The sequence below is a fragment of the Lagenorhynchus albirostris genome, chromosome 19 (genome assembly GCF_949774975.1).
Source record: "Lagenorhynchus albirostris chromosome 19, mLagAlb1.1, whole genome shotgun sequence".
Lineage (NCBI taxonomy): Eukaryota > Metazoa > Chordata > Mammalia > Artiodactyla > Delphinidae > Lagenorhynchus > Lagenorhynchus albirostris.
Genome location: NC_083113.1, coordinates 49,165,412 through 49,191,999, shown reverse-complemented (window position 1 = coordinate 49,191,999; position 26,588 = coordinate 49,165,412). Strand labels below are relative to the sequence as shown.

Genomic DNA, 26,588 nt, shown 5'->3' with positions numbered 1-26,588 from the left:
ACGACATTAAAATGATTGCTTGGGCTTCCCTGGTGGCACAGTGTTTGCAAGTCCGCCTGCCGATGCAGGGGACACGGGTTCGTGTCCCGGTCCGGGAGGATCCCACATGCCGTGCAGCGGCTGGGCCTGTGGGCCATGGCCGCTGAGCCTGCGCGTCCAGAGCCCGTGCTCTGCAACGGGAGAGGCCACAACAGTGAGAGGCCCGCGTACAGCCAAAAAAAAAAAAAAAAAAAATGATTGCTTAACTGTTTTATCAAAAGAAGTTTTAGAGTCACGATACTATATTTTAAATAAAATATAACGGGTATCACTAACAAAATGTGATTATTGAAAGTATTCAAGATTTTTTTGTCAACGGGTTCTAAAACAATAAAAATACACAATTGCCATGTTTTTAAGTCACTTAAAATAATTCCTTTCTGTGTGTGTGCCTTTAACTGAACATACAGGTTTGTTTCATGATACTGTTGATCTTTAGAAATAGCTTCCAAATTTTTATTTAATATTGGTATACAATTATTAAATTGTGTATATTGCTTTCTGGTTAAATCTAAAAAACAAGGCACGTCCAGAAAAGTCTAGCACCTATCCCTATTCCATCCTTCCCCCTATAGGTTATCACAGAGGTAACATTTTTTTAATTGGTCTTGCTTATCCTCCCGTTTATTTAAAAAATATGAGCAAATATGTAAATACATGTGTATATTTCCATTCCCTTTATTTAAATAAATGGTAGTATACCCTACCCATTTTCCTCACCTTGTCTTTGTCAAGGTAATTGAACAAATGTGAGAGGTAGAGGTAAGATATGTATTAATCTTTTTAAATGGTCTTCACCCTTGAAGGGTTAGCCAGATGAGAAGTGATGATCCCATGAAGGAAGGGTAGTAAGTAGAGTCCAGGCCAACCTACAGTAAAATTTGGAGCCTTTTCCAGTCTAATTCCTCAAGTATCACTGTCCACCTGCATCCTCTTTTCACTAGCATGACATCAGAATTATTACCACGAGTTCTCATGGAGATAGCTGTGCATCTGTCAGAGTCTCTGCTGAGAGAAGACTGCGGGGTGGGGGACAAGGAAGCTACTGTGTCTTGTCTCATATGTCAGCTTTGGGGACTCACTCCAAACACACATGAGTGGCCTCTGTCTTAATGTCTCCAGGAGGCACAGAGTTTTGGAGAATGTCAACTTTAAAAAAAAAAAAAAAAGAGGTGCCTTCATTAAAATTGTTAGATTTTAAAGTTTAGCCCAACCAGTGAAATGTGTTTTGGGGACGATAATGTGAAAGTATCTATAAATTCCTAAGAAAGTTTTCGGAAAAAGTAATTGTGGATAAATGATAATAGGCAATCAAGAAAAGTAGTTATAAGGTACAGAGAAGAACTTGGGAAAGTTGCAAAGCACAATCGCAGAGGAGAATAACAGGAGAGAAGGTCCAGGGATAGTCAGTAATAATATGGTAATAATTACAGCGGCAGATATCTAACTGAAAAGAAAGTAACTGCGAGTTCACGATGCATCATAATTTTTTCTGGGCATTCTAAGGTGCACATATTGATGCTTGTGGTATGGAAGAAGCATCCTATATATATGACTTCCTGAGCACACATTGGCTCTATCCTTGGTAACTGCTGTATCATCAGAACTTTTACATATTTATGGATGATTCAAGTACACATTGTTCTGTTCCAAGCATTGTTTAGTCATAAGAACACAGCTCTTCAGCTATATAGAAGCAGTATTTCTAATAACAAGCAACTGATGAAAGTTTTTAAGAAAAAAAAAAGTTCCCCTAATCACATTCAGTTTCAAACTCATCTCTTAGTCCTCTTATTGTTACACTTTGCTTGAGTCTATTCACATAATTGTTTGCATTTTAAAAAATGGGGAAAAGCATAAAAAATACAGACTACAAAATGTACCGATCATTTCCCTTTAAAGTATAGCAACACTAATTTCAAAGTAATCTTGCAATCTGAAGGAACTTAGTTTCTAACGTCATTTTCATCAGTGAGACCGAGACCAATTACGTGATACAGAGAGGCATGTAGTTTTTCAGAATATGTAATTCCTAGTTCTGTCTGCCCATGCCAGAAATGGTTTGATTCCCTCAGCAATCTGTCACCATCCTCAACCCCACTGATTTCATTTTGGATTCCACAAACCCTTTAGATATAATATCTTATTTAAATTAAAATAAATAATAGTGTATGTGATCTAGTCCTAAATATATAGGGCCATTTTGAGCACATTTTCCAGCAGAAAATAATGGACCTAATGTCTTGCGAAACTGCAGTAAACCTGAGCTTTAGTTGGTATTTTCCTCAAAAAATATGTAGAACTTTCACTATGAAATTCTGACTTGGGACATCAAGCATTTGAGCAAATGTCATTAAACTAGACAGACAAATACACTCACAACCAAGGACTTCATACCCCGAGGTCGTCAAGACGTACACCATTTTATAGATATTAAGCATATCTTTTCAAATCTGAACTTAAGCATAGAGAAATCCTTCACATATCATTAGCCCAAGTACGGTACAGGAAGCCAGAATATGCCACAACCATGAAACAATTTAGAGAAGAGATGAGGACCACTGTCCTGGTCAGAACCAGCTAAGATCAGTCAGTAGTGATTGAAACTGATGTGTGTGCACGTAACTACTAAATTAGAAGTAGAATATCAGAAGGCACTCAAAAGATAATGTCACAGCTTGGTTAATCTACAGTTCTATTGGGAGGAAAGGTGTGATTAATAGATGCATCTCACGCAAATGATAATCTGAGTAATGAGGGTGTGACCTCTGGCTGCCATGTACAAGGTAGGATGGCAATAATAAGACAAAATCAGTAAGTGGAAGAGTGTCATATTTTGGAATTGACTCAGCTAAAATCAGAAATGGAGAAAGACAGAAAGTAAAACCAACGCCAACTCTAAACTCCAAAGAAAGTTTAAATGATAAAATAAATTTCACAAATTAAATTTTTAATGGAAAAGAAACTTATACATAGAATGAGAAATAGGAAAGGAAAACTATCTAACTCCTAGATTGTGGTAAGAGTTTCTGTTAATTTCATTCTTTTTCTGGGTATGTGAACTTCCCCTAGGATGCCTTCCATAGTCACTTCCAAAACTCATGAGCCCTTTGCATTCTTTTCTCCTATTTCCCATGTCTTTCTGTGAATTGGAATGATTTGTTAAGAACCAAAAAGTAGGGCTGATTTAATTAGATTCTATAATAGCTGAGGAATGATGCAGAGTGAAAGGCATCTGTGATGACTAATTTCATGTGTTAACTGGGCTAAGGGATGCCCAGATAACTGGTAAAACATTATCTCTGGGTGTGTCTGTGAGGGAGCTTCCAAAAGAGATTAGCATATCCCGTGAAATCCAAATTAGCACTTTGGAACCAAAAGTGAATTTTGCTCACTTTTCCCAAATGCTACACGTCTATGGAGTCAGTAAGTTTTTTTTATAGATCTTCTGTCAATTCCATATGATTTTTCTTTCTTCCTCATGAAAAATAAGCCAGCAAAAGGAAAAAAAAGAAAACTCATTTCTCCTCCTTTATGAATATCAGCTGGTTACAGCCAATTCTGGCCCTCTCAGCTTGGGTCCTCTCCCAAATTAAAGGTCATTTCCTCATCCTCATTGCAAACTTCTCAGCAACTCTCTGCTTCAATACCCTTTGGATGACCTATAAAACATCCTGGACTTAAATGACCTTCACGTGCTCCTTTTTCCTTAATCATTTCCTGTGATTGCGCTATCTTTGAAATTGTAAGTGCTTATAATTCTACTCTTTGATCCCAGACAACTGGACTTTCTAGCTCTCTCAATTCCATTCTTATTTACTTTTTTTTTTTTTTTTTTTTTTTTTTGCGGTACGCGGGCCTCTCACTGTTGTGGCCTCTCCCGTTGCGGAGCACAGGCTCCAGACGCGCAGGCCCAGTGGCCATGGCTCACGGGCCTAGCCGCTCCGCGGCATGTGGGATCTTCCCAGACCGGGGCATGAACCCGCGTCCCCTGCATCGGCAGGCGGACTCCCCACCACTGCGCCACCAGGGAAGCCCCAACTCTTATTTACTTTTCAGCCTCAAAAACTCCACCGTACCTTTGACACCTTCCATCTCTGTGGCAGCTAATTTTTCATGTCAACTCGACTAGGTCACAGTACCCAGACATTTGGTCAAATATTTTTCTAGATGTTTCTATGAAGGTATTTTTAAGATGAGATTAACATTTAAAGCAGTAGAGTTTCTAATAAAGCAGGTTACGCTCCCTAACGTGGGTAGGCCTCATCCCATCAGTTGAAGGCCTTCGGAGAAAAAAGACTGACCTTCCTAGAAGAAGGGAATTCTGCTAGCACATCGCTTAAGACTCGAACTGTAACTCTCCTATGTGTCTCCAGCCTGCCAGCCTACCTTGCAGATTTTGGATTCGCCAAACCTCCACAATCACATCACCCAATTCCTTAAAATAAATCTATTGTTCAACATCTTATTGGTTCCATTTCTCTGGAGAACCCTGCCTAACACAGTCTTCCATCAGCACCCCTGCCCCCGACTTCACTTCCTCCCCTACATGGTGCTAACTCTATGACGCTTTCTTTCTTCTATGCTCTTGCCAGCCCAAATGTGTCCTTGTTCTAGACAAGTCCTCCCATCACAGTATTCCCATAGATTCCAACACCAGGTCAGACTAAGAAACTACACCCTCTGCTCCTGCACATGGCCAGCTGCCCACAGCTGGAGAAAACCAATCAACAGTGCACACAGGCGCCCTGTGTGTGGTCTCCAGCCTGCACTGGGCTCTCAGTGCAACATCGAGATTCTTTTCCTAGTCGGCACCATTCTCACTTCTCTTTGTTCTCAGTAAACACAGGAACTTTCTGCCCCTTGAGAGACCTTCTATGGACTGAAGTTCAAATCCATCTTTATTTTTTTCTTCTTCTTGTATAAAGATATGTCTCTCTTCAAAACCAGCTGGGATCTGGATCCCCTTGCTCCACTCACTACCTCTGGAATCACCCGTTCACGTTCAACCTCTGGACCTCCATGGGCTCCCACTCAAGTTCTCACCAAGCTCAAGTCTCTCCACTAACAAGTCCTCTATTTGTCTCTGCATCACTTATCCTGTCTCTTTACCATCATTCCACTTCCTTTCTCCACACAGCCAAACTACTGGGAATAGTATTTGCCATTTCCTCTCCCCTCGTTCTTACCATGGTTCCCTTCCAAAAAACCACTGCATTCGGTCAGGCATTTACTTTCACCTCATAGATGAATTGCTGATAACCTCAGATCTATTGCTAATTTTGCATGATTTTTTTTTAATCACATGGTACTTTTATTTATTTTTTAAAGTCTTAGATACTTAATCTTTTGCAGTTAAGCAGGTATTTCATTTTTGCCTCTAGGGAAAGACACAAAATTCCAAAGCTGCCGCTGAAGATTTCAGCCCTTCTAGTTCTTATGTAGTTGTGTGCTGAGTACTAAAATGCTGACTACTGAACTCTTTAGAATGGCGCCATTGTCAGCAGATCGAAAATCTATACTATTCTTCACCTGATTCTTTGCCAAGTTCATAAAGGTGTTTATATATTTTAAAAAACCTTTGGCATGAGTTTTTAATTTTTTTTTTTGCATTTAATTCTGCAAAGGTCCCTTCCTCCCTCCCTCCCTCTCTTCCTCTCTCTTCCTTCCTCCCTCACACAAATTCTTTAAGGCGTGTATTATTCCTATGCCCAATTTGCAGACGAGGTAAAAGCAACTTGTCCAAAATCACACAGCTTGAAAGAGATGGTGCCTGTATCTGAAGGCATGCAATCTGGTAACAGAGATGACTTTTTCAACTGCCCTCCATAGCCTGCCATCTCTTCCTTCTTTTGCATGCTATAGCTCTAGTACTTTGAACTGGACCTGATTTGACATCCCGACTATTGAAGTCACTCTGGGATCAGACTAGAGAAATAGAACCATGGTTTCCAGAAAGCCAACCGAAGCATGGGTACAGAAATTGAGACAGTGTGCTGATGGCGTTTGTTACTGTTGCCCCAGATTATCAGATCCAGTCATATTTATTCTGTTTCCAATCCAGAGCCTGGGGATGGTGAGTTTCAATGGAGGAGAGGAGAGGAGAGATGATTCACAGGGACTTTCCAGGGAGTAAAGGCAGGAGACAGCCATGTTCTATGGTGTGGTCCAATGTGAAAAGTTGTATAGATGCCCATGTCACAGAGGACTCCAGTACAAAAAGCCCTATGCAATGTTCTAAGCAGACTGTAAATAGAAGTAAACAGAAGGAATATATTTCACGAATATATAGACCTGTTGTAATCACACAAAATGTAGTTCCTTGTGAAAACATCTTTTAAAAAACTGTGCTATAGTCAAGTGATACAGCTCAGACGAATTAAATGCTCAAAGGCTAAGAATTTAAAAGTACAAACCAAAAATGTGAGAGAAGCCCATATTGAAATTCAATGTTTGTGTGGCCATGTATCCAAAGAGTTTGATTTTATGGGAAAAAAAAAAAAGAGAGAGAGAGAGCTTGAACAGACAAATTTCTTTCTAATTTAGAGCCGTTTTTGTATTTACTTGTCATCTCTGACATGCAAATTTTTTAAGAAAGCATAAATATCACTGTGAGCTTAATTAATTCATGTATTTATTCTAATCTAAGGATCAAAAATCTATTTCCAAAGTGACATATTGAAAAAAGGGTTTTTTACCTTTAAATTTCAGAGTGCAAAAAATGGAACTGCCATTACCGTAATAGCTTTGTAGCTCTTGGGACAATTTTCTGCAACTTTTCCACAAACTTGCTAAAATAAATACAAATTTTTTTTCCTGAAACTTATATTCCCCACTCACCCCCAGCTCATGATGACTCTGACATATTGTAATAAAGCCATTGCTCCCTGAGGATCTCTCTTTTCACTGCTCCAGCAATTTTTCTCTTCTCTCTCTCTCACTGAAAAAGAACCCTATTACTGAGCACTTAAAACGTTCAAGGCTCCAAAAGGAAGACAACCTTTCAGTAGGAGAGATTAATAATAACAATAAGAAGCACAGAGGGAATATAGGGGTTCAAAGCTAGATAAAATTTTCATTTGCAGGATACCAATCAAATACGATTTCTTTTGAACTGCATGTCTCTGATTTACAGACACAGCTCTGCAGAAAATTTCCTAGTATTTGTGCTTCCTGTTTTCCTCCTTTTATCCTCACGGCTACTTCTGGACAAATGCCCTAACCCTTTTCTAAAGCACGGCTCTTCTAAATCAAGGATTATTCTTTATGAACATTTCTGAAAGGAGTAAGATGTAGATAACAATACAAAGAGAAAGTCTTAGACAATACCAACTCAGAGGCAGGACTCCTAAAGACAATTGGGAATATGGATGGAAAAAACCAAACGGTTCAAGTCCTGGTTCTTATGGCTAGGAGTTCTTCTTTTACATACTTATACGAAATATCAGATGGATACCCTCATCTCAGTACACACACAGACCTCTGTATTGTAAACTGGTAGACACATCACCAGTTTACTGTATTTTGGATTTGAAGTAAGTAATCACAAAAGTGTTTCCTTTTACTATTACGTTTTTATTAACATCTATTCTAAACCACATTAGCAAAAAAGTATGGTGGTCCTATCTCCAGTCATGTTTACTATCTCCTTGGAATATCTCCTACCTCCTAGGAACTCAGTACACATAGCATGCATTTTAGCCGGTAGCACTTGGGTATTTCTGTCAAGCATAAAATTTGGAACAAAGGAAAACATGTAAGTATAGTGAAGGAGAATGAAAAATATATGAATGAGTTTGAAATTCAGTTGATGAAGGTTATACAAACCACGCAAAGTACTCCAGAAGCGCTTCTTGGAAATAACACTATGGAGGATGTCATTGGAAGTAAGACTCTAGAGATGAGTTGGTGACTACTGGAGAAGTGATGGGGCAGGCTGGACTACAAAGTAAGTGACTGAAAGGCCCTAAGTTGGAAGGGATGAAGCATGCCTCAGATAAATGAAGAGCATGACCCAGAAGAGAAGTGTGAAAATACAAGAAACCTTGGTGAATGTCCCAAGAGCGGCAATTAAGTGTCTGAAATTGGAGCTGTGGGACATGAGGAAGCAGCCAGTGAAGTGTGCCGGATCTGGAGCTGGGTGGGGCCATCATGTCTGCCGCCCAGGCAGACACATTTCAGTAAGACAGGGGCGTGCTGTTTTCGTACAGCAAATGCGTGTAACAGCCCCATCCCAGAGGCAAAAACACATGTGTATTAATCCAGACACACTCTTGTACCTGGTCCTCTGCAGTGAGCCCTGGACTCATCTGCAAAATGCCTGATGAGAAATAGAGCAATGCTACCTTTCCCACATAGAAAGCAAAACTATGCCCTGAACTACAATACATATTTTGATAAACAACAAAGGACTGATTCATAATTTATTATTTTTGTTCTCCTGCCTTAGAGTAGATGATGTGTAAAAAATGACACTAAACCAATGATTTAATCTACACCATGAATTCCTTTCCTTCAGTATATTTTGAAATACTATTCTTTCCTAGCTTTGTATATTCATTGATATTGGGAGGAAAAAGAGCTAAACGTAAAGACTTTATAAATCTGGCTCTAGTTAACATGAACTTAGGTGGGAACTTACTATCTTAAATCTCAATTCCTTCAGTATCAAGGTATTATTGATGGACTTTATGGGTTGATGGAGAAGCATGCAATTTCACTACTGAAAGGAATGAGTGATCACTCAGTAAGTATCAATACCTCAGTCTGTAAGAAGTTCGTAGAGGTGAGTTGTCCTTAGGAATATACCTTCTTAGGGCTGTGCTGGTCGTGTGCTTGTTTCACTTAGAACCATGAATCACTGTCTCCCTGCTCTGTTCTGAGACACAGGGGGCGCTGAGTGACAGAGGCTGAGAGTCCCAGGCCCCTGTGTTAGCAAGCTTCCTGCTGGGCACCAGAGAGAGCCTGACAGGTGAGGGGAAGGGAGGAGCCAGGATATTCCTCTCTGCTCTTGCTCTGCCGCAGGCAGCTTCTTGGTAGCAGCTGAGCCTCTTACAAGGCTCCTGCTCCCCCCATGGACCCGCCCTGCTTCCAGAATCCTCTATTGGGCAGCCTCGCCACGATTCTAGCACTATCTGGCCAATGTCAGCCACAAGCTCTGCAAAGACAACCTTCTCACTGTCCCTCCACTCTTAGAGTTATAGCATCTGCTTGCTGTTGCTAGGCTCTGAGCTGCTCACCACCTCACACGTGATTTGCTTTGATCTGCTTTTCCATCACCTGTAACCAATTTCCCAGAATGACTTTGCAGTTTCAGATGCCTGGAGTAATTTCTGATTTTCTGACTGAGTACTGACTCACAAACCAATTTAGTATCAGAACTATGGTGGTTTTCTTTTCTATGATCAAAGACTAGATGACATGCTGCACATATAAGTGCCACCCAACCATTATATAAATATAAATGTATATTTAAACTACTAAAATATTAAAATAATATATGATGCTATATATTGATAACTCCCATAGGCTCGATACTATCAATAAATGTTACAACATAATGTCATATAAGTGGGAAATATCCATCATCTGTTTTTCTTAAAAATTCAATAATTGGATCATTTCCTATCCATTCCTCTCTGTTATCCTTTGTTTCTTTCACTCCCAGATTATCCCTTTTGAAATCTCATATAAATCCAATCTTTACCTGTGTTTTTAATAAATATATATTCCACCTATTGTCCCCATCTCTTTCTCTTCACTCCTTTTCTATTTGCACTGTCTAATATAGTAACCACTGGCTTAATATAGCTACTGAGCACTTAAAATGTGGCTAGTATGACTGAAAACCTTTACTTTCAATTTATTTCATTTTAATTAATTTAAATTTAAATAGCCCTATATAGCTAGTGGCTACCATACTGGACAGCATAGCCTTAAATATTAAGGAAATTGGATCTTTCCCATTAGAAGGACAGAGTTAACATCTGGCTTATAGCTTGTTTTTTTTAATTTTTTTTTTATTGAAGTATAGTTGATTTACAATGTGACCCAGTCTCTGCTGTACAGCAAAGTGACTCAGTTATACACATACATTCTTTTTCTCATATTCTTTTCCGTTATGGTTTATCACAGGATACTGAATATAGTTCCCTGTGCTATACAGTAGGACCTTGTTGTTTACCCATCCTATATATAATAGTTTATATTTGCTAATCCCACACTCCCAGTCCTTCCTTCCCCAACCCCAGCTTTGTTTTTTAACCTAGCCTCGATCTTTAGTCAAATCCTTCTTGCAACACATACTCAAGAAATGTATAGGAGTACACTGGATCTAAGATGAATCAGCATCCTGCTGATTATGTTTTGTATTAAACTAAGAGTATGTACTTGATTGTCCAGTTTGCTTACTGAGTAATCTGATGGTTCCCATACTTTGCAGCAAACTGGAAAAACAGGATACTGCTTTTTAAATCCCAATACCTGGGTTCCCACCCCCATATATTATTTAATTGGCATGAATGCTGCCTGGGCATCAGAATTCAAATGGGCAGTAAAATTTGGGAACCACAGGCATAACTTGTAATCAGTGAGTAACCTGGGAATGATGAGATGCAGATGCACCAGAGAATGGGGCGGACACATATCTCTGAGGAGTTACATCATTAGCAAGGTATAAGAGCTGAAGTGCCCCTGGAGCTGATGGCTGTCCTGGTCTGTGGTAGTCCCACCCACTCAGTCTCCTCCATTGTGACCATGTTTATCCCAGTTCAAGTTGTTGGGATACTTAGAACCTGTTCAGCATAACTGAGCACCCATTATGCTGTTGCTTGTCCTTGATCCTTTTTGAAGCGTAAGTATACTTGTAGGTGAATGAAGTCTATTCAATCATAGGCAGTCTGAATATCAATCTTAACCCAAGACCACTGCTGCTAATAATCAAAGTGGGCATTGCCATCATTTAGGCTAGAAATATTTTCCAAAAATGTATACTTTTTCTTTTAATGTTGTTTATACTCTTTTTTTTTCATGAAGCTTTGAAAATATTATCCAATTTTTCACCTTCTCCCCTGTGGCATCTGGGTTTGGCTCTCTTGCTTAGAAAGACACACGCTTCCAATATTATATGTGTATCTATACATTGTCCTGAGAGTTCTTTTAATACTTTTGTTTGCATGTCTGTATTGTTTTTAAATATTCAAGTATAATCAAGTATCTATTTTGATATAAAAATGTTATTATTTATTTTTCTAGAAGCTATAGCTTACCAAGTTCCATATTGACTAATTTACATTCCCTCACATATTTTCATTGCTCTATCATAGGAAAATCCCTAAATGTATTTGGATTTGCTAATGGATGTTCTATTTTGTTCTTCCACTATGTTTTAATGTGCAAGTATAAACATGTTTTAATTAACACAGATTTGTAAAATTTTCCTAATATGTAGATTCTCCTTACTACTGTTATTTTTGCTAACAGCTATTTTCTCATATTCACTATTTATATATGAAATTCAGAATGATTTCACTTTTCTTTTTTTTTTTTTTTTGCATTACACGGGCCTCTCACTGTTGTGGCCTCTCCCGTTGCGGAGCACAGGCTCCGGACCCGCAGGCTCAGCGGCCATGGATCATGGGCCCAGCCACTCTGCGGCATGTGGGATCTTCCCAGACCGGGGCACGAACCCGTGTCCCCTGCATCGGCAGGCGGACTCTCAACCACTGCACCACCAGGGAAGCCCCTGATTTCACTTTTTTGAGTTATTTTAGGTAGAATGAATAGCTTCATAATATTGTTTTCTATTTCAAATAGACATGTCCTCACGTTTATTCATCTTCTTTTATGTCCTTTAGTAATATTCTAAATATTATTTTCATATATCTCTTATAATTCCTTTAAGCTTTTTCCTTGATATTTATTAATTTTTGGCTCTATTATAAGTGGACTATGTATTTCTTTTATATTATCTACCTAGTTATTTATATGTAGGAAGATAAATTACTGGTTTTAAAAATTAATTTATTGTTAGGCACATAATTTATTTAATTATCTTTTTAAAAATAGTAAGATGATTCACTTAGATTTTTAAGGAATTATTGTATCAATGCCAAATCACACCTCCTTTCTAGCTTTATATATTTTTCTAGTCTCTGATCTGACTGAATTATGTTTGATAAGTTTGAAAATTAAAAATGTAAAACAGGAAAGAGACACTCATGCATCAGTCTTTTAGAAGACCTAACTGATTGAGTCCTGAAGAGCAATAAAGAAACATTTCAAGATTAATTGATATTTATAGGACATTCCAGCCAAAAATAACAGAATACACTTTCTTCTCAAGTGCACATGGAACATTCTCCAGGATAGATCATATCCTGGGTCACAAATCAAGCCTTGGTAAATTGAAGAAAATTGAAATCGTATCAAGTATCCTTTCCGACCACAACGCTATGAGACTAGATATCAATTACAGGGAAAAATCTGTAAAAAATAAAAATGCATGGAGGCTAAACAATACACTACTTCATAACCAAGAGGTCACTGAAGAAATCAAAGAGGAAATCAAAAAATACCTAGAAACAAATGATAATGAAAACATGATGACCCAAAACCTATGGGGTGCAGCAAAAGCAGTTCTAAGAGGGAAGTTTATAACAGTACAATCCTCCCTTAAGAAACAAGAAACATCTCAAATAAACAAGCTAACCTTACACCTAAAGCAATTAGAGAAAGAAGAACAAAAATAATGCAAAGTTAGGAGCAGGAAAGAAATCATAAAGATCAGATCAGAAATAAATGAAAAAGAAATGAAGGAAACAATAGCAAAGATCAATAAAAGTAAAAGCTGGTTCTTTGAGAAGATAAACCAAATTGATAAACCATTAGCCAGACTCATCAAGAAAAAACGGGAGAAGACTCAAATCAATAGAATTAGAAATGAAAAAGGAGAAGTAACAACTGACACTGCAGAAATACAAAGGATCCTGAGAGACTACTACAAGCAACTATATGCCAATAAAATAGACAACCTGGAAGAAATGGACAAATTGCTAGAAAAGTACAACCTTCCAAGACTGAACCAGGAAGAAATAGGAAATATGAACAGACCAATCACAAGCACTGAAATTGAAACTGTAATTAAAAATCTTCCAACAAACAAAAGCCCAGGACCAGATGGCTTCACAGGTGAATTCTATCAAACATTCAGCAAAGAGTTAAAACCTATACTTCTCAAACTCTTCCAAAATACAGCAGAGGGAGGAACACTCCTAAACTCATTCTATGAGGCCACCATCACCCTGATACCAAAACCAGACAAAGATGTCACAAAGAAAGAAAACTACAGGCAAGTATCACTGATGAACATAGATGCAAAAATCCTCAACAAAATACTAGCAAACAGAATCCAAGAGCACATTAAAAGGATCATACACCATGATCAAGTGGGGTTTATCCCAGAATGCAAGGATTCTTGAATATACACAGATCAATCAATGTGATACACCATATTAACAAACTGAAGGATAAAAACCAAATGATCATCTCAATAGATGCAAAAAAGCTTTTGACAAAATTCAGCACCCATTTATGATAAAAACTCTTCAGAAAGTGGGCATAGAGGGAACCTAACTCAACATAATAAAGGCTGTATATGACAAACCCACAGCCAACATCATTCTCAATGGTGAAAAATTGAAACCGTTTCCTCTAAGATCAGGAACAAGACAAGGGTGCCCACTCTCACCACTATTATTCAACACAGTTTTGGAAGTTTTAGCCATGGCAGTCAGAGAAGAAAAAGAAATAAAAGGAATCCAAATCAGCAAAGAAGTAAAACTGTCACTGTTTGCAGATGACATGACATTATACATAGAGAATCCTAAAGATGCCACCAGAAAACTACTAGAGCTCATCAATGAATTTGGTAAAGTAGCAGGATACAAAATTAATGCAGAGAAATCTCTTGCATTCCTGTACACTAACAATGAAAAATCTGAAAGTGAAATTAAGGAAACACTCCCATTAATCATTGCAACAAAAATAAAATACCTAGGAATAAACCTACCTAAGGAGACAAAAGACCTGTATGCAAAAAACTATAAGGCGCTGATGAAAGTAATTAAAGATGATACAAACAGATGGAGAGATAACACGTTCTTGGGTTGGAAGAATCAACATTGTGAAAATGACTACATTACACAAAGCAATCTACAGATTCAATGCAATCCCTATCAAACTACCAATGGCATTTTTCACAGAACTAGAACAAAAAAATTCACAATTTGTAATGGAAGCACAAGAGACCCCGAATAGTCAAAGCAATCTTGAGATAGAAAAACAGAGCTGGAGGAATCAGGCTCCCTGACTTCAGACCATACTACAAAGCTACAGTAATCAAGACAGTATGGTACTGGCACAAAAACAGAAATATAGATCAATGCAACAGGATAGAAAGCCCAGAGGTAAACCCACACACATATGGTCACCTTATCTTTGACAAAGGAGGCAAGAATATACAATGGAGAAAAGACAGCTTCTTCAATAAGTGGTGCTGGGAAAACTGGACAGCTACATGTAAAAGAATGAAATTAGAACACTCCCTAACACCATACACAAAAATAAACTCAAAATGGATTAAAAACCTAAATATAAGTCCAGACACTATAAAGCTCTTAGAGAAAAACACAGGCAGAACACTCTATGACATAAATCACAGCAAGACCCTTTTTTGACCCACCTTCTAGAGTAATGGCAATAAAAAGAAAAATAAACAAATCGGACCTAATGAAACTTAAAAGCTTTTGCACAGCAAAGGAAAACATAAACAAGATGAAAAGACAGCCCTCAGCATGGGAGAAAATATTTGCAAATGAAGCAACTGACAAAGGATTAATCTCCAAAATTTACAAGCAGCTCATGCAGCTGAATAGCAAAAAAACAAACAACCCAATCCAAAAATGGGCAGAAGACCTAAATAGACATTTCTCCAAAGAAGATAAGCAGATTGCCAACAAACACATGAAAGGATGCTTAAAATCACTAATCATTAGAGAAATGCAAATCAAACCACAATAAGGTATCACCTCACACCTGTCAGAATGGCCATCATCAAAAAATCTACAAACAATAAATGCTGGAGAGGGTGTGGAGAAAAGGGAACCCTCTTGCACTGTTGGTAGGAATGTATATTGATACTGCCACTATGGAGAACAGTATGGAGGTTCCCTAAAAAACTAAAAATAGTATTACCATATGACCCAGCAATCCCACTACTGGGCATATATCCTAAGAAAACCATAATTCAGAAAGAGACATGTACCACAATGTTCACTGCAGCACTATTTACAATAGCCAGGACATGGAAGCAACCTAAGTGTCCACCGACAGATGAATGGATAAAGAAGATGTGGCACATATATACAATGGCATATCACTCAGCCATTAAAAGAAACGAAATTGAGTTATTTGTAGTGAGGTGGATGGACATAGAGTCTGTCATACGGAGTGAAGTCAGAAAGAGAAAAACAAATACAGTATGCTAACACATATATATGGTTCTAAAAGAAAAATGGTTCAGCTGACCTTGCGGCAAGACAGGAATAAAGATGCAGATGTAGAGAATGGACTTGAGGACACAGGGATGGGGAAGGGTAAGCTGGGATGAAGTGAGAGAGTGGCATGGACATATCTACACTACCAAATGTAAAATAGACAGCTAGTGGAAAGCAGCCGCATAGCACAGGGAGATCAGCTCGGTGCTTTGTGACCACCTAGAGGGGTGGGATAGGGATGGTGGGAGGGAGGCTCAAGAGGGAGGGGATATATGTATGCATACAGTTGATTCACTTTGCTATACAGCAGAAACACAACACTGTAAAGCAATTATACTCCAATAAAGATGTAAAAACGAAAAAAAAGAAACATTTCAAAAGGACAAAATTGCTTCCCAGAGAGAGGATCTCCACATATATGGAGTGGGGAATGAGAAAAGTTAGAAGCAGACATCTAAAACACTCATCACAGCAAGAAAGGAGAAAAGAGGGTGATGTTTGGTCACTGAACTGTCACACGGTAGAATGTGAGATACAAGTTGTAAAGTGTTTTTCAAACATGCCATCCTCTGGTTGATGACTTGAGAATCATCTGGATGTGACTGTGCACTCTGAAGAGGGCACCAAATCAAATCTCCTGCTAACTCTAATCACGCTATTCAAATTACTTTTATTTTGCTGGCCTAGGGACAGATCAATTGGAAGAATGTGAAGCAACATTACCATTTATCTTATATCACTGTATATATGTTTCCACAACTCATAGGAGTTCATATACATTTTTGTATATTACATATTGATGTAAAGTTCCAGTATACATGTGCCCAAGAAGTTTATGAGAAGGGACTGACATAACATGTTACAGAATGAGCACAGATGCGAGGAGGTGAAATAAACCACGCTGCTTGATAGAGAAGGCGCCTAGCAAACCGTTCTGATTCATGATTGATGTCACATTAAAAACCTCAATGCAGCCACCTTTAACCATGCACTCCTAGGTTCATCATTTTCAAAAGGGTGGAGAACTTACAGTTAAATAGAAATGTAAACAGGAGATTCCCTGTGGATAAAGGCTAATAAAATAGACTTCCAATAAAAACATCTTTTTGGCACTCAAGTAGAGGCAGTGTTGAAAGGCTGAAGCAGCTTAAGGCACCCTCCAGGCATCTGCCCAAGTACTGAGCCAAGAACTGCAAAGTATTATGCTTGATGACTTGACATGTTGACATACACAGCATCAGCACTGTTACACTTTATATCAACACACATGACTTCTGAAGGCTTAGAATACTAGAATAGCATAGGGAAAGGTCTAGGAAGGTGCACCTCACAAGGCGAGGAGTCCACCAGTCTTACCACACACCTCCCACTTGTATTTCTGCCTCCTTGGGTTTCCTGTTAAATGCCCTCAGTCACCTATTTATTTGACTGGAGATAAATACATGTTAAAATATTTGCAGGTGGTGCTTCTGCCCTGTTTGGCTTATGGAGTTGACAACTCAATCATTCACAGTGATAATAATGCTGTGAATATTTTGTGACAGGTGATGCTTATGTCTAATTGACCATAGTTATCATAGGGGCTCCGTGACACTCAACAGAACCAAACCCAGAACCATGACACTCACCAGCCAAACCAGCCAAACCCAGAACCATGACACTCAACACTTCTAATTAAAAAATAGTTATACTAACTTCAGAAATATGCTAATATGAAAGTATGGGTTTTTTGTTTGAAAAATCAGATACAATTGAAATCCAGAGGGAGGATATATGTATATGTATAGCTGATTCACTTTGTTATACAGCAGAAACTAACACACCATTGTAAACCAAGTATACTCCTATAAAGATGTTAAAAAAAATAGCACCTGACACATTAAAAAAAAGTAAACTATCGTGCATAACAATCATATTTACTTAAATAATTCATAAAATGAGTACCATCCCATTCCTTGCCCTTATAGTCTGCAGTGTAAAAGAAGCTTGAGCATATATCAGAGAGAATTTGTATAGTTCGGCTGTAAAGTTCCTGCACATGTTGATTTGCTTAAAATAATTTCTAAGATGTTCGTTTCATGAAGTTTCAGCAATTGTTCTTAGATGAGTGAAAATTATACCTTACATTTGCTTTTCCAATCATTTACAGTAAACTGGCTGAAAAGTCTTTTGATCATGGATGTTGAGAGAATTTATTTTGTCTTCACTTTGAGAGGAACAATTTCAGTAGCTTGCATTTCTAAGTTTTTGTAAAATATTTATATGCTATCTAGTAGAGTACTTTGTATAAATTACATTTGTGAGCACTGGACTATAAATTTTATTCCAAAGAATAATTTTTTAAAATACCATATATCTCTCAAGTTTACAGTTCTATTAAATATATGCATGGCCACATAGATAACAAAACATTTTGCCTTTCTTTTTAAAGATTATTTTTAAAAAGCAGCAGGGCATTTGAGTAATTCTTTCAGGTATATAGAAATCACTGTTCTCTCTAGTGGTTGAAGAGGAATAAATAAAGGAAGAATGAGGAATCCTCACAGCAGCATTTCCATCCATATCGATGGGTTTTATTTTATTTGTCTCTAAACTTGTAACAACTGCCTTTTCTTCCTGTTTCCATCACATACTCGTATAATGCCTTAGCTGTTTCCTAACTCTCTTTCACAGATTTATTTGTATCATCTGGAGCAGACTGTGAAGCTCCGAAAGAAAACTGGCAAGTTTTATATAATCTGGATACATCCCATAATATCTAGAAAAACTGGGCCAAAAAAAATAAAGTTAGGAAACACATTTGTAAAATGTGACAAAGGGTTAAATTCTTTACTATGAACATCAATTAAAAATTGTTCTTTGGCTAAAAATAAAAACCAAAAAACAAATTAAAGTGATCGGTGTTATACCAGGTGAAAATGTCAAGAGCCAGGGCACAATTCGCTGTGTTTCACTTTTCCTGCGTTGGCAATTACAGATTCACAGAGAGGGAGCTTCCCTCAGAGTGAGACCTGAGTAACTGTGGGGTAGAAACAGAATTATTAGCGTATCTGGGATGAACAGGTGTAGAGAGAGAGAGAGAGAGAGAGAGAGAGAGAGAGAGGGAGAGAGGGAGAGAGGGAGAGAGGGAGAGAGGGAGAGAGGGAGAGAGGGAGAGAGGGAGAGAGGGAGAGAGGGAGAGAGGGAGAGAGGGAGGGAGGGAGGGAGGGAGGGAGGGAGGGAGGGAGGGAGAGAGAGGGAGAGAGGGAGAGAGGGAGAGAGGGAGAGAGGGAGAGAGGGAGAGAGGGAGAGAGGGAGAGAGGGAGAGAGGGAGAGAGGGAGAGAGAGAGAGAGAGAGAGAGAGAGAGAGAGAGAGAGAGAGAGAGAGAGAGAGAGAGAGAGAGAGAGAGTGTGTGTGTGTGTGTGTGTGTGTGTGTGTGTGTGTGTGTGTGTGTCTACATTTATCAACAAAGTCTGAAGATGTGAGGCTGTTTTACCTACACCATAACCTTACCCGTTTTATGTGTGGCCATGGCACCAGCTGCACCAAGTCTCAATTCTGATCTTGACATTCATCTACTTTCTTTACCATATTCAAAATTATAGTCCGGTCCTTACCAAACTTGATAGTCCATTCCGACCACAGTCTCACTGGTTACTACGTGGGAAACCATATCTCTGGATAATGCCAATGTCCATTCTTTTGTTCACACTTTTCCAGCTTCATGGAATTGCTTCCTTAATCCTTCCATAATCTAAGTTTTAATGCTTTTTTCAAGACCCATGTAAGCCCTGCTTTTTTTGACAAATTCATTCTACAGTGATCTCCATATTCTGTCAATTTCCAAAGCCCTAGGAGTCTGTACCACACATTTGCACGCTCCTCTGACTCACTCTTTGGTTTGTTCTGATGTTTTTTATCTTTGCAACAACATTAACCCTTTTTTTATCAGCATCTTTATTGGAGTATAATTGCTTTACAATGGTGTGTTAGTTTCTGCTTTATAACAAAGTGAATCAGCTATACATATACATATATCCCTCTTGCGTCTTCCTCCCTCCCACCCTCCCTATCCCACCCTTCTAGCTGGTCACAAAGCACCAAGCTGATCTCCCTGTGCTATGCGGCTGCTTCCCACTAGCTATCTATTTTACATTTGGTAGTGTATATATGTCCATGCCTCTCTCTCGCTTTGAGCTCTTTTAATACAGAATTTCGTACAAAGTTAGGCACTGATTAGGAGATCAATGTATTCAAATCTATTCATTGATTGATTGATTTTTTTTCACTAATTTACTCAACAAGTGATGTGCCACACTGGGTGTTGAGTGCTGGAAATGCAAAGATGAGAAAGATAAACCTTTTCCCATGAAAAAGTTCAAAATGTATAGGGGAGAGAGAAATGTAGCCTTCTAACTCTAAAGTACATTAATCTGGTACCATATAAATGTACTAAAAGGAGGAGTTGATGGGTGGAGGAAGGGGTCGCTTTTAGTTGTGCGATCATGAAAGTACCCTACAAGAAAGTGCATTTCATTTATTGGTTCATTCACTCTTTCCCTCATTCATTCATTCATTCAACAAACATTTAGTAATTGCAGGCAACATGCCAGGTACTGTTAAGATTGGGGATACTGGGATGACAGGTTGGAAGGTAGAGTCTCTATTTCCAGGGTGCTCAAACGCCAAAGGAGAAAACAATGAGTAAACCAACAAATGATAGCACAGTCTAAAAAACAATGTTACCTAGCCAGGTAACTGTGATCGATGCCGTTTGTCTTTACATTGATTGGTTTGGACTAGTTAAGGATATCATTCACGTCACTATTGCACCCTGAGCACCTCACCTTTAATAAGTAAGTGAAAAAGACAAATAGCACTATCTAGGTTTCGCTTTCCTCAAGCTTGAACCACGAAAAACAATTAATTGTCATAGTTAATATTAAAATTTTTTTTAAATATCAAAAACATACATCTTACTTAACACAGCTAAATATTAGCACGAATTAGCCGCCATTTATCTAGTTTAAAATCCAATGCTTATTGAGAAAAAAAGAGTAAAAGATAACCCAGACACCTAGTTAAAATAAATACCTCATTAAGCTTTCATTGCTATTGGTTCATAATTACTGTTTATTTTATCCCTACTTTGAATGGTTTTCATGGAACTAATTCAACCATAATATCCAATTTTTCTCGCTCTTATACAGAACTTCAACTTGCTTTGGATTTTAATGCAGGTTTTCTTAAAAATGCTTATAGAAAACTTCTTCCAGCCTGACTGTTGTCCTTGCTTGAGAACGAGCAGGGCTACATCTTCTCAATTCAATTTACATCAATAAACATGCACTGGATGACCACCAAGTACTTTAGAGATACAAAGGTGAGCAAATCACAGTCCATTTCTTCAACGACTGTATCATGTATAACGGACTTCTAGGAAGTTTCAAAAGAGAGGCCATTGACTGATCAAACAGAATTACCATTATGTGCCCAGATAGGCCTCCAAATTATCTGTGTGCCAAGAATGATGCTTCATTAAGTTACTCATTTTCTCTGGTTCCAGCAGCTCAGTCAGAGGAAAATTAAAAACCAAAAAAAACACAGTTCTTTGATTGCAGTATGTTGTCCCTGGCCCACATAAGATCCAAACCAATACTTTTCTACACTAAAAAAAGAAATCCTTTCATCACCACCAAGCAAACTTCCTTTAGCTTCCCTCTTCCATTGGGTGTTTATATACCATCAGTCAACTACAAATACCACCCACTTTATTACAAACGGCCTCCTTGTCAGTCTCCCTTACAGGAGCTGTGCCCTGTCCACAAAACACAGCATCTTACACACTTGAAAGACTAGAGAATGGTTTATATATAAATCATATATGTGTGTGTATATATAAAATACATATATAAATATTCCAAATATTATACATAAAAACCTCCATATACTAGAGCGATTAATTCATAAATCTCAGTCATCAGAAGAAATAAAAGCAATAAATTCTTTTCAACAAACTTAAAGACAATGCAAAACTACTATGTTATTGAACAAAACTTAAAATGTTTTTATATAGGTTTAGTTTCTTTCTTTAACTTCCACACTATTTAGTGCACTAATGAGATTTTTTTTTCAATTTCTGAGGACTCTGCGAAATAAGTTTACCTTTAGTATTTTCATAAATTAAACCATAAAATGTATTAGAAAATGAATAGTAATACATTTTCTCTTGAAAAATGTTTTCTAAGTAATTCTGAAGATTCTGTTTCTAAACTTAGTTTAAGAGATTCGTAAACAGCATGTAGGGATGACTCTACTCTCTCTGAGAGGCTATGAATTCTGTTGAAGAAACATACCCAGATACTGTCCTCTTGTCGATACTGTTTCCAGTTCCTGCCACTGTCACTGAACATTAGGAGGTAGCTGGTCACCCAGCTGGAGCTCCCATATCCCCCTTGGGTGGCCACAGCGGTGATCTCCATTCTCTCTCCAAGGTCAATCTGCAACCACTGGTATTTGTTTGACACAAGTGGAGACCAGCCACCAGCTCCTTTTGTGAAAAGAGAAAAAGGAGAAATGAGCAAAGAATTCGTTAAAAATCTGTTAGTGAACTATCAATCCCAGTAAGACCGTTCCTCTATGGAACTTAAGAAAGTCAAGGGGCTTCCCTGGTGGCACAGTGGTTGAGAGTCCGCCTGCCGATGCACGGGACACGGGTTCGTGCCCCGGTCCGGGAAGATCCCGCATGCCACGGAGCAACTGGGCCTGTGAGCCATGGCCGCTGAGCCTGCGCGTCCGGAGCCTGTGCTCCGCAACGGGAGAGGCCACAACAGCGAGAGGCCCGCGAACCGCAAAAAAAAAAAAAAAAAGTCAAATTTCCAAAATACGAAACTTTCCATAATGCTTGAAAAATATAGAGAAACGAGAATGTAATGTAAATGGATGGAGCCTATGTTAATTATGCTCATTTCTAGGCGTTTCAACCATCTGACACTGGGAGAGTTAACTGAATGACGTTAAACTCACTGAATGTTTAAACCACTTAATTTGACAGGCAGACATCCACGTCAACGCTTGGAACTGGCATGTTTACTGCCCACATGCATGACTGTGTAATGATTTGGCCTTAACACCCCTTTGCCCAGAACTTGATTTACCTTCACACTATGGTGGAACTAGAAGACTACCTTTGATGTCTGATCATGTTTAGACTCCTTAGAGCAAGAAGTACAGCATTAAGCCCGGGAATACAAAGACGGCCAAGGGACAGTTCCTGCCTTCACCGTGTTTACGGTCTTATGGGAGGAAAAGACGTTGAAAAGCATATTTGAAACACAACATGAAAAGTGTTAATGGTGAGGCAGGTGCAGGGAATAATAACACAGTAAATAATGGAGAGCTCTATCCAGTGATAACTGGCTTGCAACAGCGTGTGAGAGACCATTACATTTTCAGCAATTTTGCAAGATGATTGTTAAAGACAGCCATCTTTGCAATTGGCCATGGTGGGCGTATTTAAACCACGAAAATTGGCCAACTCTTCAAATCAGTACCCACTCCCACCCCAGCCAGTTTACCAACACGTCACTAGTTGTATCCTATCTGGGAAGGGGGGTGGTGGGTGAGAGGACAGTGGATAGGAGAGCCATGGTAAATTGTGTTTGAGCACTCAGAAGTGAAAACAGAAGTCTGTTGTATATTCAAGGAAATATGGATAGAACAGAATTTATTGTGTTTTGTTTTATCCAAATGCACACCAGAAAATTACAGACATGATTACCTACTGTATGTCTTGTTAAGACGTTTCATTCTTCCAGTTTACTATAATAGTGCTTTATTTGAGGAATTTATTTAAGTAATACTGACATTGCTGACTGTGTAAGTATTATGTAGTCACTGTAAAAAACATGAAATAGGTTTATCCCATTCTTGAATCCATAATTGTCTACTATTCAATATATATTAAAATGCAGTATCTGTTACATAACGTACCACGTAAGAATATTAGTACATGTTTTCTTTTCCCCATTCTTTTGCCATCCACCTTGAGGCTCTGATAATAACTTCTGACAGTTCAGATACAGATTACCATAAATTTATATACAGTTTTTATTCAAGCATTATTCTTGACATCCATGCCCTGTTTTATAAACGTTGAGTCAGGCACTAATAGAAAGAGATGCCCAATTTTGCTATTACGGTAAAGCACATATCTTTGTGAGACCTAAAGGGACACATCTGTATTAACAACTGCTTTAATAAGATTTAAAAACCCTTCTGATGGCAGATACAACACAGTGACACTCTGAGAGATAAAAAGCAGAACTCTGTGTTACTTACAGCTTCAAAGAAGAGAAGACTGCAAGGAAGGGCCATAGAGGGAAATGCCACCACAGAAAGGGTGGCAAGTTGAAGCCGTAGAGGGCAGCTCACGTATGGCAAGTGAGGTGGGGTAAGCTAAGTTTTGTGAGCTCCAGGGAAGAGGGGCTGTGTCCGGGTGTCTGGCCCTGGCTCCAGGATGATCAGGGTTGATGCACAGTGGCCACAGAGGGTGTGAGTGCAATAAAAGAAGGGGTTGGGTTTGGACATAATCAGCTGCTCCAGACCAGCTTCTAGTCAGGGCCTCAGACTGAGTTAGGACAGCATTTTTTTTAAGTATTATATTCTAACAGTCTCCTCCCTTGACAGCATCACACTAACTCCTGATTGTATTCGGGTATGAGTCCCGAGATTACTTACTGCATTGTCTTTAGAACTATATAATTTTTTTTCAAATTTCCTTCTTTCTTGGAGGGAATCATTGTTCAAAGTGTCTTCCACTTTGTACATCAAAAGTACAATGCTCTCCTTATTGATCCAAAATATTGATACATTGTGCAATTTTTATTGGTGTGTTTTTACTTTTCATTTTCTCTGTAGTTGTCCCTGAAGAACACGTGGTTTTCGCTAGTGACCTGGATGAGTGGAGTTCTCTTGGTCACCAATACCATCTACCATGTTTAGGTTAGAGTGAAAAATTCTTGTATTTTAAGTAAGAGGGCTTGTTGGGTAGACATGGGCCCTGGCTGCATTTTGGGTGTCTTGGGGTCATTGACCTAGCATGGCTTTGCTGTCCACAAAGGGCACTGCTCATGCAGCCTGTCTGCAGAGCAACAAGAGGCACAGTGCTCTTAACTAGGACACAGCAGTGTCCCCCATATTGTTATGATATATAAATGGGAATCAGCGGTTCCCAATGGATGTAGAAAAGACAGTAGCAATAGGGGTTGGGGAATCTCAGGATTTGGCTACCTGACAGTAGGGTCAATCTTCCTCTCTAGAGTTAACAATAGACCATGTCTTTGAAGTATGGGTACATGATGGGAGTGGTGAGTGGGTAAAAACTTCCCTCTACTGTCCTATCTAATTTTACAATTCTGCCTCAGGGCCTAACAAAAGTTTGCAAGTTGAAAGTCTTCCAGGGTCTGATGTTCACCAAGCATCCTTGGTCCATCTGCAGCATAGCTGCATATGTGTTACAACTGCCTATCCCTCTGCATTTTTATCATTTTTTGCATAGAAAAGTTGGAAAAGAATGAATGAAGTGCCCCCAGCCAGCCATCATCTTTACCTGGAATTTCTATGTTTGGAATTTTATCTATATCACCTTATACCTTTGAGAAAATACTGAGTTATTTTGTTTCTTGCTCTTTCTAGTTAATTTTAATGGTCTAAAGTCAGTAATGAAGACACATTTTTAATACAGAATTGCATAATGTTTCTGTGGCACTTTGACATTCCTTTATAGATCAGTATTTAAAACATGAACACATGAGGGAAGCACAGTGGAAAAAAAAAATAGAATCAGCGTAAGTCTAGTGAGTTAAGATTGGATCATCAGTTCTCATCAGGAGCAAGAGGAACCTCTCACTGACGGCTCCCTCTTCCAGCATCACTCACCATTACAGCTGCACTAACCAACTTGAAACATCTGCAATTAAATGGCCTTGAACATTTCGATTTCTCACCTGTGGCGAAAAGGTACCACTGATATGCTAAATCAAGTGATACCATTAACGAGGTACACCAGTAAAGTAATGGAAATTCAGATGCTCCTAGGCTTTACCAAGTAATTTCAGCAAGATAAGTCAGCCATAGGGAATCCAGAGATTCCTACAGGGTTTTAAACTGTGTGGCTGTACAGACACACGTGGTATAAGTGTGTGATGGAGTGTTATGATTGTTCTAATTTTAAAACAAATGTTGAATAGTGACATGGAAAATGCAAATATACAGATACAGATAAAGAGACATGGATATAGAACTCAGCACACTTTGGTAGTGCCAGCCTATGATGACATGTAGGGACAATAGTGACATGAAATGAAAACATGGCTGCAGCTGAGGTTAAGCTACCCCAGGCGTAGGGTCACCGCCAAACCACCTAGCCTTCTGGAGACGTCATATCATCAGAGTGTTTACTTTCTGAATGGAGAAAATGATGGCTAACTCCAGCAAGCTGTTAACCCTGAAGTACTATAAAATGAAATATAGTGAACTTTTAAAATTTACTAACTAAAATTGTCAGCTGGTGGTCAAGTATTATTTGTCCTTAATGATGCTTTTAATATGTCGATAGAGTCAACATCATGGTAGGACAACGTGAGACGAATGATCATCTTCCCATAACCCCATCTATTCCATGGTTACTGACACTTCATCCATAAGACAGTCTTATCCCTCCATTTCATTTTTTCCCCATATCGCAGCCCTCCTTCCCCTATTCCACCCTTCTTTTTCTCCTGCCTTGGCCTCATTACTGAGACTTGGCATAATAAAACGTCATAAATTTACTCAAACAGAAACATTTCTTGCATCTTCATATCACAGCCTGAAAACTCACACTTAAAAGCCCTCTACCTATTGATGAGACTTTTACACTAAGCATTGTAGTACTGCTATGAGATTTAAATTTAAAAAGCATAATAAGTGCCTACTGATTCTCTCACAGACAGCAAGCACGTGAGTATATGGTG

General features: G+C 38.7%; 1 protein-coding gene across 7 annotated transcripts in view; it reads right to left on the bottom strand.

Annotated features, from left to right (window-relative positions):
• CNTNAP4 (contactin associated protein family member 4) overlaps positions 1–26,588 on the bottom strand; it is a 259,350-nt gene that overhangs the window by 161,276 nt on the left and 71,486 nt on the right. For 6 of the 7 annotated variants that reach the window (XM_060130067.1, XM_060130070.1, XM_060130073.1 and 3 more), the window contains exon 3: positions 21,930–22,123. In XM_060130067.1, the coding sequence (XP_059986050.1) occupies positions 21,930–22,123 (194 nt within the window). The remainder of the gene's footprint in view (positions 1–21,929; positions 22,124–26,588) is intronic. The other variant, XM_060130068.1, reaches the window with a different exon arrangement.